General features: G+C 43.1%; 1 protein-coding gene across 1 annotated transcript in view; it reads right to left on the bottom strand.

Annotated features, from left to right (window-relative positions):
- LOC120985996 (nucleoporin NUP35-like) overlaps positions 1–18,316 on the bottom strand; it is a 30,413-nt gene that overhangs the window by 10,590 nt on the left and 1,507 nt on the right. Inside the window, exons 2-5 of the mRNA XM_040414259.1 lie at positions 16,373–16,531; positions 15,926–16,053; positions 5,853–5,901; positions 1,909–2,050 (exon numbers count right to left, since the gene is read on the bottom strand). Coding sequence (XP_040270193.1) covers positions 1,909–2,050; positions 5,853–5,901; positions 15,926–16,053; positions 16,373–16,531 — 478 coding nt within the window. The remainder of the gene's footprint in view (positions 1–1,908; positions 2,051–5,852; positions 5,902–15,925; positions 16,054–16,372; positions 16,532–18,316) is intronic.

The following is an 18,316-nucleotide window of genomic DNA, read 5'->3' as shown; positions in this document are numbered from 1 at the left end:
CATATTTTTTAATGGAGACTTTTTTTTTTTTTAACTCACAAAAAAGTTGCAATCTCACTGTAGAAGAGTGTGTGATATGAAATAAATGTGGCATAAACTACACCAACACAGACTCGAGCAAAACTGACTTTAAATATATCCCTCATGATAAATCCCCCCCACCCCCAAGGCTTTATGCACATGGCTGTATCAGTAACATGGAGTCCATAGAGATCACCAGGCCAATACCGTACCACTGAAAATATTCTACACAAAGTGCCCACAGCTCACCATCATTCTGCAATGTGCATATGGCATTACATTTACAATCGCATTATGTTTACGTAGACTAGAAAGACAATCTGAATAAGGCCTACATCACTGGAGATCTCATCATTACATGCCCTAACACAGAGGTATCAGACCTGCTGAACCTTGTGCTTCACATCTTTTCACCTGGCAGGCGTGGGGTGAACATCTGCATATCTGACGGAGGATAACATCAGCTGTATACATACATAAGGCTAGGTTCACACCTTTAGCTGCTAGTCTGTTCTGGCAGAGGTAAGGGAGTTACCTTATCCGACATAGCCAGATACCACCAGATTCCCATTGAACAAAGGGATCAGACAGCTTTCTGGCATAAATGGCAGCTTTTGGCTGAACAAATACCGGTGCATGCAGTGGTGTTTGTCCGTCCGAAATGCTGGAAAGCAGACGGATCCCCGTCAAATCTCTTTATAGTCAATGGGGATCTGGTGGTAGTAGTCTGTTCCTCTGCTGGAACCGAAGTTGAGTGCAAGAGATGTGAACCTACACTAAGAAGGAAAAATTGTGGAAAAAGAACAGCAGTATCAAATGGTTAGGGCTCATTCACATGAGCGTGTCTCTTGTGGGAATCACTTTCCGTGTGAGAGAGGGATCGTCCCTTCTGGACTTAGGAAGCACACAGCATTATTATGATTTATAATGCTGTATGCCTCTGCCTGACCTTTCTGTACCGGAATCATACTGACAGTTTTATGTCAGTATAATCCTGTAGAAGGAAGGTCATGTAGAGGCACACAGCATAATAAATCACTATAATGCCATGCGCTTCCTAAGTCCAGAAGGCACGATCCCTCTCTTACACGAAAAAGCGATTCCCACAAGGGACACGCTCGTGTGAAACAGCCCTTAGGCACATAATACATCAATCTTAGTTTCTCATGATGTAAAGCATATCTATATATCCATGTCCTATATATACAAATGATATATTATATTTTTAACTGAATATCTTTCTATAAGTCTTACAGGAACATAAATCTAAATCTACTGAACCACAGCTTACATCTGGGCTGCACTTCAACGTCTTCCACAAGAAGCGCAAGACTGCAACTCAAAAATATTTCTCATATCCACTTTTTTTCCCATCAACCAGGAGTCAACTAAAATACTACTGCTTGCCCTCATCACCTTCTGGCTACACTGCAACACCCTCCTCTGTGGGCTCCTATCTATTGGGCCCCTCCAATCTATTCTAAACTCTGCTGCCTGGTTACTCCAGCTCTCCCCTCAGCCTTTCTCTTCACTGGCACCCCATTGCCCAGCAAATTCAGTTCAAAATATTAACAATGATATACAAGCCCATCCATAATCTGTCCCCTCTGTACATCTCTGACCTACTCTCACTTTACCACATGTAATCTCTCATTCTCAAAGGCCTTCTTCATTGCGCTCTCTCCTCTTCTCCGCTCCTCACATACTATACAGAATTTTTCCTGTGCATCCTCCATACTCTGGATCTCACTCCCGAGTACATCAGACTCTCCCCCATCACAGTAGCCCGATTTCCTACAGTCTAATGACCCTTTTAGTGAGTGACGGTGGAGGGTCTCTCCATTTATTTTCTTGTTCTAAAAAAAAAAAATATAGAACATAGCTCACCCATATACTGTAACCCAAGTATCATCCAGCTGGTCATCGGAGGTCAAAGAATCACCTTGTGTATAAAATGGATCGAGCTGAGCAGGCGATAGCGTGGCTTTTCTGCTTTGCATAATGGTTGATGGACTGAATACTCCTGAAGCTGTTAACATAGAAGTTTTAAATTAACAGTAAGCACAGACTAAAATAATCATCATTAAGGTGAAACATAGGACGGGGGGGTCTGACAACCAGGACCCCCACTGATCAACTGTTTGAGGAGGCTATAAGGATACATTTAGCACAGCGTCGTCCATTGTATAGTGGCTGTGCTTAGTATCACAGCTTAGCCTCATCCACTTGACTGAGACGGAGCTGCGCCTAGGCCATGCGATATCACTGACCTAGTAAGAGGCTGCAGCGCTCACCTGAGCTCTGCAGCCTATTCAAACAGCTGATCAGCAGGGCTGCCGGGTGTCAGACCCCCACCGATCTGATATTGAGGATAGGTCACCAATATCAGAATCTAAACTTCTGTTGAATTATACATTTTATGTAGTCCCCAGTCCATCTTTTCCTTAGTTTTTTTTTGCGTTTTTACATTAGAACCATTCGACCAGAAGCCGTTTTTTCCCTTAAAGAGGTTGTTTGCTTTCTACATAAGTTTCCAAAATACCAAACACTAATGTGTAATGGCATAAGTATTCAGTAAATCCGGGCTTAACTTGGCCTATGTATATAAGCTGCAGCAGCCATATCTTTTCTCAAGATGGTGGCTGTGTCCTCTACTGTGCAGGTGCTGCACAGGCGCAGATACAGGACTATCCAGGGAAGCAACGCATGTCCTGTATCTGCACTTGTACTGAATGCTTTCAGAAACCGCACAGCTGACACGTCCGGAAAGCTATGTACACAGCAGTTGGTGTAAAATCTGTACTGAGGGGGCGCTGTCTCCATGCGGGCTAACATAAGAATCTGCTAAATTGCTTTAGGGGTTAGGTCATTACATTAATGTATGGCATTCCTGAAATTTATATTAAAAGCAAGCAACCCCTTTAAAAGTGAACCCGTTACGTCATGCCATTACCTGGCTCTAGCCGCTTCTTGACAGATTCCAGTTCCCTTGTCTCCCTCCCCTGTTTCTGAGGAATGGTGAAACGCTTGTTAATCGAGTGATCCTGTCATTTATGCAGGCACCACCGATCATGGCTTCTGAGTAGCAGATTGTGTGGTGTAAAACAGCGATCTGCTGCTCAGAAGCCATGATTCTGTATGAGGATGAGGGATCGCTATAGCCATCACCTGTCCTCATACAGTGAAGGTATGTAAATACGTGGTCTCCTTCACTGAACGAGCAGCCGACTGTCGGGAAGAAACGCCTCCTTCCCGTTAATCAGCCGCTCAGTTGGCCCATCTAAATCCACCTTAACAGGACAGACTACAGCTCCACCGTCCCTATTCTCTTCAATGGGACAGCTCCCCACTAATTACATTGAAGTGGATGGAGCGGAGGAGTTGTAATTACATTGGACAGTAGACAACCCCTTTGAGTTTGTGGATCATAGAACAAAAATAAACAATTTGTTAGCAATATTGTAACCAGTTATTTGCTGTATCAAATAACCCACTACATCCTAAGACTTTTTAATTGGAGGGCAATTTATATTTACAGACAAAGCACCAAAAGAATATTACTATCATTATTCCTTCACTGAAGGCACACTTAAAGGGGTTGTCTTATCATGGACAATGGGGGTATATTGCTAGGATATGCCTCCATTGTCTTATAGGTGCGGGTCCCACTGCTTATATCGAAAACGGGGCCCCAGAAGTGAAGGAGGGCGCACTGCGCATGTGCAGCCGCCCTCCATTCATTTTATATGGGGCCGGCGAAAATAGCAGAACGCTGGCTCGGCTATTTCAGTCGGCTCCATAAAAATGAATGGGAGCGGGGGCCGAGCATGCGGCCTCCTTCACTTGCAGGGCCCCGTTCTCAATATAGGTGAGGGTCCCAGCGATAAGACAACAGCGATATGCCCCCATTGTCCATGATGAGACAACCCCTTTAAGAGAACCTGATACCATGAAAATGCTGTGCTATCTGCAGGCAGCAGGTTATAGAGCAGGAGGAGCCGAGCAGATTGATATATAGTTCTATGGGAAGAGATTCAGTAAAACTTGTAATTTACTTGTAATTTACACATTTATATCTGCACTTTTAATGTTTAGGAGTGACATGAGAGGTCCTATAAGTGACTGACAGCCAATTCTGCATGACTAAAGTAAAGGAAGATTGTCAATCACTGATAAGCATGCCTATGTGACTCCTAAGCATAAAAATAAATAAATCAGAGACTTAAAGGCTATGTACACCTTTATGAGGCAATTTTTGTTTAGGATTACATTTTACTCATTTTTGGCTAAAAATAATATTTTCAATTAGCCTTTATGAAAAATATTGAGCCATTCTGTCACAAAGGGTTAACTGTTTCTAACTGTGTGACTGGTACTTTGGTCATCTAACACTTATCTCTAAACTACTGAGAGGTCATAAACACTTATTTAAGCCACATTCCTATCAGTAAGAGAAGAACTGAGCTATAATGAGTGTTTATAATGCCAGAGAGCAGAGAGGAGGAGTCCGTCTGCTCCCCAGATGACGGAAAAGACAAAGTCCACAGGCAGCTAGTCAGCTCTGTACACAATAAAGGATTCCATATTTTTAGTAAAGACCGATTAAAAAAAAAAAGTTTTTTAGCTCAGAATAAGTACAATGCAATCATAAAATCATTGCCCACAGAAGGTGTACATAGCCTTTAAATGTATAAATTACAAGTTATGCTGAATCCTAATATATATATATATATATATATATATATATATATATATATTTATATAGATAGTACAGACCAAAAGTTTGGACACACCTTCTCATTTAAAAAGTTTTCTTTATTTTCATGACTATGAAGGCATCAACTATGAATTAACACATGTGGAATTATATACATAACAAACAAGTGTGAAACAACTGAAAATATGTCATATGCTAGGTTCTTCAAAGTAGCCACCTTTTGCTTTGATTACTGCTTTGCACACTCTTGCCATTCTCTTGATGAGCTTCAAGAGGTAGTCCCCTGAAATGGTCTTCCAACAGTCTTGAAGGAGTTCCCAGAGATGCTTAGCACTTGTTGGCCCTTTTGCCTTCACTCTGCGGTCCAGCTCACCCCAAACCATCTCGATTGGGTTCAGGTCCAGTGACTGTGGAGGCCAGGTCATCTGGCGCAGCACCCCATCACTCTCCTTCATGGTCAAATAGCCCTTACTTTCAAAGTTTTCCCAATTTTTCGGCTGACTGACTGACCGACCTTCATTTCTTAAAGTAATGATGGCCACTCGTTTTTCTTTACTTAGCTGCTCTTTTCTTGCCATAATACAAATTCTAACAGTCTATTCAGTAGGACTATCAGCTGTGTATCCACCTGACTTCTCCTCAACGCCACTGATAGTCCCAACCCCATTTATAAGGCAAGAAATCCCACTTATTAAACCTGACAGGGCACACCTGTGAAGTGAAAACCATTTCAGGGGACTACCTCTTGAAGCTCATCAAGAGAATGCCAAGAGTGTGCAAAGCAGTAATCAAAGCAAAAGGTGGCTACTTTGAAGAACCTAGAATATGACATTTTCAGTTGTTTCACACTTATTTGTTATGTATATAATTCCACATGTGTTAATTCATAGTTTTGATGCCTTCAGTGTGAATCTACACTACAATCTGCTCCAGCATTTTCATGGTGACAGGTCCTCTTTAGCTCTATGGCAGCATTCACACGTTGTGAACCTTCACTTGTATTACAGTACTGAAGAATGGAAGAAATGCGGTCCAGCAATTCCCTAATATACAAGCGATGGATCACAAAGGTACACAAAACAGTAACAGCTTGGATTTAGTGACTGTATCTTACATGTATAAGGAGTTGATGGGGTCAATGGAATCCCTGCTGTGAATGTCGTCTACATTGTAAAAAGAACAGAAGTCATTTTAAGAATCATGCAAACAGTAATATAGCTGAGAAAAATGTTATATCTATAACTACATCAGTATAGAGGAAAGTAATAAAGAAAAATCTGACACCACATCATACTCACAGGAAGTAAACCTGGTAAACTGGACCCCCAACTAGTAGAATAAAAGAAACCAGAGCTGCCAATTCACATCCCCTCAAGTCATAAAAAGGAGAGGGAAATATTCTTCACAGTTTGATATGAAGGAGCCTTGTCATAAAATCCAGATTCTCTCACAATCAACATGGGCAACTGGCTGGCTGGTAAAAATCGGGTCAACAACATATAGGACAACCAGCAAGGTTATAATGTGATGGGATAAATGCTCTTTAGAAAACTGCCCAACGCTTTAAAAAAAAAAAAAAAAAAAAGAAGACCAGTCAGCAAAATGTCCAAGTAAAAAGGTCTCTAAAGCACGGCTCCCTGACCTGTGAGGCACGGGATGTCCTCCAGAATTCAGTTGCTTATGGCCTCATCTGAGTTCAAAGCTCCCTGGCCAAGCACCAGATACAGTCCTGATCAAAAGTTTAAGACCACTTGAAAAATGGCAAATCATCATATTTAGCATGGCTGGATCTTAACAAGGTTCCAAGTAGAGCTTCAACATGCAACAAGAAGAAATGGGAGTGAGACAAAACATTTTTTGAGCATTCAAAAGTTTAGGACCACACCTCCAAAAATCCCCTAAACCCCCCCAAAACAGAAATCCAACTTCCAAACATGAACTCAGTAATGAGTAGCTCCGCCGTTATTGTTTATCACTTCCAAAATTCGTTTCGGCATGCTTGATGCAAGCGTTTCCATGAGGTGAGTGGGAACATTTCTCCAAGTGGTGAAGACGGCCGCACGAGGGCCATCTACTGTCTGGAACTGTTGTCCATTTTTGTAAACTTCCCTTGCCATACATCCCCAAAGGTTCTCAATTGGATTTAGATCAGGGGAACACGCAGGATGGGCCAAAAGAGTGATGTTATTCTCCTGGAAGAAGTCCCTTGCCCTGCGGGCATTGTGTACTGTAGCGTTGTCCTGTTGAAAAACCTAGTCGTTACCACACAGACGAGGGCCCTCAGTCATGAGGAATGCTCTCTGCAACATCTGGACATAGCCAGCGGCCGTTTGACGCCCCTGCACTTCCTGAAGCTCCATTGTTCCACTGAAGGAAAAAGCACCCCAGACCATTATGGCGTCCCCTCCACGGTGGCGTGTAGAAAACATCTCAGGTGGGATCTGCTTGTCATGCCAGTAACGTTGGAAACCATCAGGACCATCAAGGTTACATTTTTTCTCATCAGAGAATAAAACTTTCTTCCACCTTTGAATGTCCCATGTTTGGTGCTCTCTTGCAAAGTCCAAACGAGCAGTTCTGTGGCGTTCAAGGAGACGAGGTCTTTGAAGACGTTTTTGTTTTTGAAGCCCTTCAGTCTCAGATGCCGTCTGATGGTTATGGAGCTGCAGTCAGCACCAGTAAGGGCCTTAATTTGGGTCGAGGATCGTCCAGTGTCTTGACGGACAGCCAATTGAATCCTCCGGCTCAGTGCTGATGACATCTTTTTGGGTCTTCCACTTGACTTTTTTATTCCATAACCCTTAGGATCATTTAAGAAATTCCAAATGACTGTCTTACTGCGTCCCACCTCAGCAGCGATGGCGCGCTGTGAGAGACCCTGCTTATGCAGTTCAACAACCCGACCACGTTCAAAAAGGGAGAGTTTTTTTGCCTTTGCCATCACAACGTGTGACTACCTGACAGAAAATGACAATGAATCCACATCTTTGCACAGATTTGGCCTTTTAAAAGGCATGTGGTCCTAAAATTTGGATCAGCTGAAAATCAGCCTGTTTCAGTTTAATCGTTATTTTCAATTAATTGAATGCTCAAAAAATGTTTTGTCTCACTCTCATTTCTTCTTGTTGCATGTTGAAGCTCTACTTGGAACCTTGTTAAGATCCAACAATGTAAAATAAGATTTTTTGCCATTTTTCAAGGTGGTCTTAAACTTTTGATCAGGACTGTATCAGCATTGTGCATGGATCTGAGAAGTGCCACTGGATACTGTGGTTTACAACACCCCTGTTCCCCCCTAATAGTGAGTGGAACATGCTCGTGCTCCTTATTTGCACTTCGGGCAACATGAGGAGGAAGGAGTCAGGAGGTAGCGCGTCGCTGGCTGGTCTAGCCCTGAAAGACCAGGCAGTATACTGAAGGTCGGTGCTGTGGCTCCATCTCGCCACCTCAGCCGCCTCCTCCACATCTTAAGACAACCCCCACCCCCCCAAATCATCAAGAAAGAAAAGTCCACACATACAGTGGAATGCGAAAGTTTGGGCAACCTTGTTAATCGTCATGATTTTCCTGTATAAATCGTTGGTTGTTACGATAAAAAATGTCAGTTAAATATATCATATAGGAGACACACACAGTGATATTTGAGAAGTGAAATGAAGTTGATTGGATTTACAGAAAGTGTGCTAGAATTGTTTAAACAAAATTAGGCAGGTGCATAAATGTGGACACGGTTGTCATTTTGATTCCAAAACCTTTAGAACTAATTATTGGAACTCAAATTGGCTTGGTAAGCTCAGTGACCCCTGACCTACATACACAGGTGAATCCGATTATGAGAAAGAGTATTTAAGGGGGTCAATTGTAAGTTTCAACATGGGGGTCTCAAAACAACTCTCAAATGACCTGAAGACAAAGATTGTTCACTATCATGGTTTAGGGGAAGGATACAGAAAGCTGTCTCAGAGATTTCAGCTGTCTGTTTCCACAGTTAGGAACATATTGAGGAAATGGAAGACCACAGGCTCAGTTCAAGTTAAGGCTCGAAGTGGCAGACCAAGAAAAATCTCGGATAGACAGAAGCGACGAATGGTGAGAACAGTCAGAGTCAACCCACAGACCAGCACCAAAGACCTACAACATCATCTTGCTGCAGATGGAGTCACTGTGCATCGTTCAACCATTCGGCGCACTTTACACAAGGAGATGCTGTATGCGAGAGTGATGCAGAGGAAGCCTTTTCTCCGCCCACAGCACAAAAAGTGCCGCTTGAGGTGGGCTAAAGCACATTTGGACAAGCCAGCTTCATTTTGGAATAAGGTGCTGTGGACTGATGAAACTAAAATTGAGTTATTTGGCCATAACAAGGGGCGTTATGCATGGAGGAAAAAGAGCACAGCATTCCAAGAAAAACACCTGCTACCTACAGTAAAATATGGTGGTGGTTCCATCATGCTGTGGGGCTGTGTGGCCAGTGCAGGGACTGGGAATCTTGTCAAAGTTGAGGGACGCATGGATTCCACTCAGTATCAGCAGATTCTGGAGACCAATGTCCAGGAATCAGTGACAAAGCTGAAGCTGTGCCGGGGCTGGATCTTTCAACAAGACAACGACCCTAAACACTGCTCAAAATCCACTAAGGCATTTATGCAGAGGAACAAGTACAACGTTCTGGAATGGCCATCTCAGTCCCCAGACCAGAATATAATTGAAAATCTGTGGTGTGACTTAAAGAGAGCTGTCCATGCTCGGAAGCCATCAAACCTGAATGAACTAAAGATGTTTTGTAGGAATGGTCCAAAATACCTTCAACCAGAATCCAGACTCTCATTGGAACCTACAGGAAGCGTTTAGAGGCTGTAATTTCTGCAAAAGGAGGATCTACTAAATATTGATTTCATTTCTTTTTTGTGGTGCCCAAATTTATGCACCTGCCTAATTTTGCTTAAACCATTATAGCACACTTTCTGTAAATCCAATAAACTTAATTTCACTTCTCTAATATCACTGTGTGTCTCCTATGAGATATTTAACTGACTTTATTTATCGTAACAACCAACGATTTATACAGGAAAATCATGACGATTAACAAGGTTGCCCAAACTTTCACATCCCACTGTAGTTTGTGTCCATAAACTGGCATGGAAAATGATGAATGAGAGGGGCCGGTTGCTCTGTCCATTCCAATAGGGGCTCCACAGTTTACAGGGCCCCCCGCTCTAGTTATCAGTGGGGGTCACAGCAATAGGACCTCCACAGATCTGATAGTTATTCACTATCCAGTGGATAGGGCATAACTTGTTATAACTGGAATAGCCCTTCAAGCCACAACCCTGATCTTAGACTGGTTTTACCGGCCATATGGTCCATTTGCGTTTCGGTATTGTGGACATAACACCTGGACCATATGCAGTTCTGCTAAACCTAACTTAGATTAACATTGAACTCTGATGAGAAAAGCTCTACAGAGGTATATTTGTACCGCTCTCCCAGCGCCTACCTAGTGCTGTCAGCAGTTTAGTATGGCCAATACTGCTGACAGTCTCGATCACTCTAGAAGTATGCAGGCCTGGAATCTAGAAGAAGACCATGGTATTTTTTCTCTTCCACACACAGCTTAAATTAAAAAATAAGTCACATGTGGAATATTGTGTCCAAGAAGGACATATCTGAACTAGAGCTGGTTCTGAGGAGGGCAACCAAGATAATTAAGGGAATGGGTGGATTGTCGTACTATGACAGGCTATCAAACTTGGGGTTAGGTGCGATCTAATTACAACGTCCAGATATAGGAATGGACAGCACACAGCGCCTACCTGCTTTGTATAGGCGCGGTCAAGTGACGGGTTAGTCACGTGGCGCGCACGTCAGATCCCCTCTGCGCTAGCCACCTGCATCCCTAGCCTCGGTTTGGGTATGGTACCGCCCACCGAGGGTGTCACATGCCGCTGAACCACCAATGGAGATCCTTTAGCTACTATTTAACATGGCGCCCCGCATCCCACAGCAGCGCCGGCTGCATACCTACTATGGTCTCGATAGTGGTGAGTCTTTGACATTACTTACATTTTTTTGCATCAGTAGGGTCTCATCTATGTTCTATTTTAATAGAGTATTGTTTGTTCTTGGACTCCTTTCGGTTTCTTTCCCATACTTTGGAGCACCGCTCCATAAGTATGAGCACCCACTCCCAGGAGTCTTTTGCTATTTATTATTATTTTCTCATATGATTTCAGCCTGCCTTCAGTGGTGTGGCTTGGTACTTAGAGCTGGCCTGCGGTAGGTTTTTGCCGCGCGCCTGGTCTGACCTCCCTGCCACCTCTCTCATATCCACATTGATTACCCCATGGCCTGATCCTACAGCCTGTACATACACTTTATGGCATGGTACTATACTTAGGGCCCATGTACTGTCCCATTCCTTTGGACCCATTCCCCTGGACCCTGCCACACTAATCATGTTCTTAATTTTGAATAGACACGGTATAATCATGTCTTATTGAATGTTGAATACTGTATCAACTATCAATTTATGTACTCTATGGCATACCATGATACGTGGGGCTCAACCTCCCCTGCTTTATACTTTGACTAATTAATTATGCCACATTGTTGTATGGATCTTTTTACAAAATTGTATAATCATGTTTCATCTTTTTACAAAATTGTATAATCATGTTTCATGAATTTATGATGTATTTCCATCCTATGAACTATTTTTTGTATATTATGTTTTGTTAACCTTGATAAAGGGCGTATGTTAGCCCGAAACTTTGCACGCAACTGACATACCACTGTCTCCGGCGGAAATAATATGAAATAAATCACTATTTATCATCATCACGGAGTGCTGTCTAAATATTTGTGTGACACTGATTTTTCTAATGGTCTTTTATACCAAGGCCAGTAATTAAAACAAGAAGGCATCCTCTACATCTAGAGGAAAGGAGGTTTCATCATCATCATAGACATGGATTCTTTACTGTAAGAGCAGTGAAACTATGGAGCTTCCTCTGTCAGAGTAGGTTGTGATGGCCGATTCATTGAACAAGTTCAAGAAAGGTCTGGATGCCTTGTCTGAAGCTAAAAATACTGCAGGTGATGGGTACTAGAATTCTGGAGACGGGACATTGATCCTGGGATTTATTCTGATTCCCAGATTTGGAATTGGGTAGAAATTTTTCTCCCTTAACCCCTTAAGGACCCAGGATGTACCGGTACGCCCTATTTCCCGAGTCCTTAAGGACCCAGGACGTACCGGTACGTCCTGACTTAAAATCTGTATTCCGGCGCCCCAGGGGTTAATCGGAACGGGATTTCGGCTGAAATCATTCAGCCGGCATCCCGTAACAATTTGACCCCCCCGTATCGGCGATCGCAGCAAACCGCAGGTCAATTCAGACCTGCGGTTTGCTGCGCTTTTTGCAGTTTCTGATCCCCGCGGGCCCTGACCGCGGGGATCAGAAACTTTTGAGTGCCTAAAATCATGCGGTGGGGGCGTTGCGGGAGGCGGGCGGTGCGGCAGGCGGGATCGCGATCCCCCGCCCGCCCCCCCATGAATGATCGTTGGCTTCTAGTGGTTATACCAGGGTGCCAGCACATTGCTGGCACCCTGGTATAAACGGCTGACATCTGTGTAGATGTCAGCCGTTTAACCCTTTCCATACCGCGGTCCGTACGGACCGCTGTATGGAAAAAGTTAACTGTCATCGGTCAGGGAGCTCCCTCCCTATCCATCGGGGGGCTGCTGTGCCTTTGCAGCCCCCCGATGGAGAGGGAGAGAGCCCCCCGACAGCCCCCAGAGAGCCCCCCTCAGCCCTGTGCTTACCCTTCCCCGTCTGCGAAGTTCTGAGCAGACGGGGAAGGTTCCCATGGCAAGAGGACGCCTGCTCAGGCGTCCTGCTGTCCATGGTGCTGAACAGATCTGTGCTAAAAGCATAGATCTGTTCAGTGTAAGTAAAATAGAGTACAGAATATATATTGTACTGTACTGTATTATACAGACATCAGACCCACTGGATCTTCAAGAACCAAGTGGGTCTGGGTCACAAAAATGTAAAAAAAAGTGAAAAAAGTTAAGATAAAAAAAAAAAAAAAACATTTATCACTGAATAAAAATTAAAAAAATAAAATACACTACACATATTAGGTATCGCCGCGTCCGTAACGACCTGATCTATAAAACGGTCATGTTACTTTCCCCGCACGGTGAACGCCATAAAAATAAAAAAATAAAAACTATGAGAAAATTGAAATTTTGCCCACCTTACTTCCCAAAAAAGGTAATAAAAGTGATAAAAAAAGTTGCATGTACGCCAAAATAGTACCAATCAAACCGTCATCTCATCCCGCAAAAAATGAGACCCTACTCAAGATAATTGCCCAAAAACTGAAAAAACTATGGCTCTTAGACTATGGAAACACTGTCAAAAAACCAGTCCAGCAAAATCTGCCTTCCAAAAACCGTATGGCATTCCTTTCCTTCTGTGCCCTGCCGTGTGCCCGTACAGCGGTTTACGACCACATATGGGGTGTTTCTGTAAACTACAGAATAAGGGCCATAAATAATGAGTTTTGTTTGGCTGTTAACCCTTGCTTTGTAACTGGAAAAAAAATATTAAAATGGAAAATCTGCCAAAAATGTGAAATTTTGAAATTGTGTCTCTATTTTCCATTAAATCTTGTGCAATACCTAAAGGGTTAACAACGTTTGTAAAATCAGTTTTGAATAGCTTGAGGGGTGTAGTTTCTTAGATGGGGTCACTTTTATGGAATTTCTACTCTAGGGGTGCATCAGGGGGCTTCAAATGGGACATGGTGTCAAAAAACTAGTCCAGCAAAACCTGCCTTCCAAAAACTAAACCACGCACCTTTCCCTCTACGCCCTACTGTGTGGCCGTACAGTAGTTTACGGCCACATATGGGGTGTTTCTGTAAACAGCAGAGTCAGGGCAATAAAGATACAGTCTTGTTTGGCTGTTAACCCTTGCTTTGTTAGTGGAAAAAATGGGTTAAAATTGAAAATTAGGCAAAAAAATGAAATTCGCAAATTTCATCCCCATTTGCCAATAACTCTTGTGCAACACCTAAAGGGTTAACGACGTATGTAAAATCAGTTTTGAATACCTTGAGGGGTGTAGTTTCTTAGATGGGGTCACTTTTAGGGAGTTTCTCCTCTAGGGGTGCATCAGGGGGCTTCAAATGGGACATGGTGTCAAAAAACCAGTCCATAAAAATCAGCCTTCCAAAAACCATACGGCGCACCTTTCACTCTACGCCCCGCTGTGTGGCCGTACAGTAGTTTACGGCCACATATTGGGTGTTTCTGTAAACGGCAGAGTCAGGGCAATAAAGATACAGTCTTGTTTGGCTGTTAACCCTTGCTTTGTTAGTGGAAAAAATGGGTTAAAATGAAAAATTAGACAAAAAAATGAAATTCTCAAATTTCCTCCCCATTTGCCAATAACTCTTGTGCAGCACCTAAAGGGTTAACAATGTATGCAAAATCAGTTTTGAATACCTTGAGGGGTGTAGTTTCTTAGATGGGGTCATTTTTGGGTGGTTTCTATTATGTAAGCCTCGCAAAGTGACTTCAGAGCTGTAGTGGTCCCTAAAAATTGAGTTTTTGTAAATTTCTGAAAAATTTCAAGATTTGCTTCTAAACTTCTAAGCCTTGTAACATCCCCAAAAAATAAAATATCATTCCCAAAACAATTCAAACATGAAGTAGACATATGGGGAATGTAAAGTCATCAAAATTTTTTGGGGTATTACTATGTATTACAGAAGTAGAGAAACTGAAACTTTGAAATTTGCAAATTTTTGGTAAATTAGGTATTGTTTTTGTGCAAAAAAAATAATTTTTTTGACTTCATTTTACCAGTGTCATGAAGTACAATATGTGACGAAAAAACAATCTCAGAACGGCCTGGATAAGTCAAAGCGTTTTAAAGTTATGAGCACTTAAAGTGACACTGGTCAGATTTGCAAAAAATGGCCTGGTCCTTAAGGTGAAAATGAGCCCGGTCCTTAAGGGGTTAAAGAGGTTCTCTGAGATCCGCTTAGGCCTTTTCCTAGGCCAGTGATGTCACATTCATAGGTCACATGGCCTAGGTGCAGTCCAGCCCCATTCAAGTGAGCTGCAATACTAAGCACAGCCGCTATGCAATGTACGGAGTCGAGCTTGGCAAGCTGCGGGGAGGCTAAGGCGTTAATGGAAGCGCTGTGGCCTCCTCGTGCAGCTGAACAGCAGGGGTGCTGGGAGTCGGACTCCTGCAGATCTTATATTGATGACCTCTCCTGAAGATAGGTCATCAATACGTAAATCCTAAAGCACCCCCTTTAATATGAGGCAACTAGAATCATCTTTTCCTTTTTCTGGATCTACACAGTAGAATTACAGGTTGGACTTGATGACCCATCTTGTCTTTTTAACCTCACCAACTATGTAAGGGAACTTTCACACTTGCGGCCGAGGATTCCGGCATGCAGTTCCGTTGCCCGAACTGCCTGTCGGATCCATCAAAACGTATGCAAACTGACGGCATTTGTCAGACGGATCAGGATCCTGATCCGTCTGACAAATGCATTGAAATGCCGGATCCGTCTCTCTGGTGTCATCCGGAAAAATGGATCCGGCATTTATTTTTTTCAATTTTTTTGCGGTGTGAGCATTCGCAGACCGCAAAAACAGATCTGTTTTGCCGGGTCCAGCATTAATGCATTTCAATGGCATGTGTTTCGGAGATTTGGACAGAGATAAAACCGCAGCATGCTACGGTATTATCTCCGTCCTGAAAAGGCAAAAAGACTGAACTGAAGACATCCTGAACGGATTGCTCTCCATTCAGAATGCATTAGGATAAAACTGATCAGTTCTTTTCCGCTATTGAGCCCCTAGGATGGAACTCAGCGCCGGAAAAGAATAACGCTAAATCTGCTCTCCAGTGCCAACTTCCATCGGTATGCACCACCTATCTCCACAGAAATCAGAACTATGATATGGCTGCTGGGTATATTCGGGCAATGGCTCAGCAAAAGGGGTGCAAATAATATTATTCACTAAGTAGCAAACAAAACTCCCTAAAAAATTAATGGCGGCGGGCCACTGGTTATAGAAGTAATAGGGGATAAGTCATCAGCTTCTAACCCGGCAGCCTACTGGTCAAGGTAGACAGAAACATACTTTACCAGCTTTTTGGAACGTAAAGGTGTAGTATTAAAACCTGGGAGTAACAGGTCATCATAAATGCTTCCAACAGGGGGCGCACCACTCTTATCTTTATGAGAAGGAACAACAGGCTGAGGAGGAGAACCACCTAAAAACATAATAAAAAAAATAATAATAAGTATAATTTATTAGTAAAAAGTTACAGTTAACTACAGGCAGATCTCTCCATCAGGTGGCCAAAGAAATACAGTGTTTTAATCAGGAGAATCGCAGCTATGTGTCAGCGCAAATAGTTTGATAGGTGACAGATTCCCTTTAAAGAACCGGGAGAGGAAGCAGAATACATGGATTGACTTCAAAGAAATGATATCCAGAAAACAATCCACTTGTTGGACAAAGCTCCCTGAGGTGGCCACTTATGAGTGACAGTCATGGCACATAGGACATTTTTCCCCCTCATACATTACCTCCCAACACTGGTGATCGTGACTCTAGAAATCCTAATGACGACCGTGGCTGTGGTGTTACAGGTGTGGGCAGATCACCTATTAGAAAACCAGGCAGAAACTGGGCACTGCCACCTGGCTTTGGAGATGTTAGCGAACCCATCACCATTGGTTCTCCGCCTGAGGAAAGAATAAAGTATCAGCATACAAGACAGAGAAAAGTAAATCCCCATGCAGGAAAATAAACAGTTTAAAAAGGGAAAAAAAATAAAATGAAGGACACAAAAGTGTTAAAAACAAGCCACACTTCCTCTCGCTGATCCGGTCCTCGCTCTCCACTTCCTGGTCTTGGTCTGACACACTGGAAAGGTCAGGAAGAGCCCACCCCGCCAATCACAGCTCTAGTGGTCACCTGTCTCAGCCAGTCATTGGCCGGACGGGCCTTTACTAGTATTTCCAGCTCGACCAGTTGGGATCACGAAGTGACGAGCTGCAGGGAATGGCAGCAGTGGAATGGGAATGATCAGGGCAAGTGTGGTCCATTTATTATTTTAACCCCTTGTGGCTTTTTTTCTATTCTTCCCGAAAACCCCTTTTGTTATACTGATGAAGTATCCTTTAGGATAGGTCATTAATATTAGATAGGTGGGGGTCTGATTCCTAGCACCCCCGCTGCTCATCAGTTTGAAGAGAACCTGTATGAGAGCCGCGTTCTCTTCCCTGTTCATCTGCTCGCCGTTTACATTGTAGCGGCAAGCAGGTGCAATTACAGCTCTGCCGGCCCATTCACTTCAGTGGGGAGAACACAGCGCTCATACAAGCGCTGCCTTCTCTTCAAACAGCTGATCGGCGGGGTGCTGGGAGTTCCCGACCCGCCGATCTGATACTGATGAGCTATAGGATAGGTAGTCAATATAATAATAGTGGACAACCCCTTTAACACCTGGTAATAATTACAAGTTTAATATTCAATATAGACACCGTATAGTCTACTGACTCTGACCAAACTGGCAATTCCTCTTTACCCAAATGTCTAATTTAGGCTAGTTTTACACTTGAGTCCATGGACCCGTTCTAGAATAAAAAAACAACGGAATGGAAGATACCGGATGTAACCTGTTGAATATTTTACTGAATCAATTTGTCGGATCCGTTGTATTTTTATGAACTTTTAATGAATCAATTTTTTTATTTATTTTTCTTTGCTTGGCTTTTTCAATGGACAATAGGTTATTTTATTTGCACTGTCTACATAGTACGTCCACTAAAATGGGATATAACTAGATCCGGGAGAATACTCTGAAGATGCTGCCAGCGCACGTAAGATCCCGATGGAGACGATGTGCCAGGGAAAGACGTAGACGCTGGTATTGGATTCACCCAATCGCTTCCGCCTGAATGACCAGGACAGTTTGACAAGTGCTATAATCCCGAGCTTAGATCATACCCTGAAAAAGTCTGACTATCTGCATATGACGCCTGAAAGTTTGGACGATCTGGTTCAATGTACTCCCAGCAGAAGTGAACGGCAGGATCCATTTCTCTGGAAGAGCATCTTTTGTTGACTGTAAGGTACAAGGACAGTGGGGGGAGGAGTACTTTTCACTGCCCATGTGATCACTGTGGGTTACTACAGGTTTTTAGACTTGAAGAAAATGGCACCAGAGCATTTAACGTACGCATTTTATCCCAATATAAAAATGTACGGGACTAAGAACGGAAACGATCCAATTCCAGGATTCTAATCAGAATACCAGAGCAGGGAGCGCAAATGTGGAACGAGCCATACACTGAATGTCTGCTACAATCGGATCCTCTTTCCCAAACGATGCAACCCTTTCATCAGCCTGTGTGGGGCGCTCTCTCACCCTATGTCTATGTTCTAGCTGCTCTAATACAGAACTTCCAAAAACAAGTCCTGCACTATAATGATGTAGCTGACATAACAGGGACTCTTTTAAAAGG

The sequence above is a fragment of the Bufo bufo genome, chromosome 1, assembly GCF_905171765.1.
Source record: "Bufo bufo chromosome 1, aBufBuf1.1, whole genome shotgun sequence".
NCBI classification, from domain to species: domain Eukaryota; kingdom Metazoa; phylum Chordata; class Amphibia; order Anura; family Bufonidae; genus Bufo; species Bufo bufo.
Note: the sequence above shows the minus strand (reverse complement) of the source record. Positions and strands in the feature narration are given on the sequence as shown.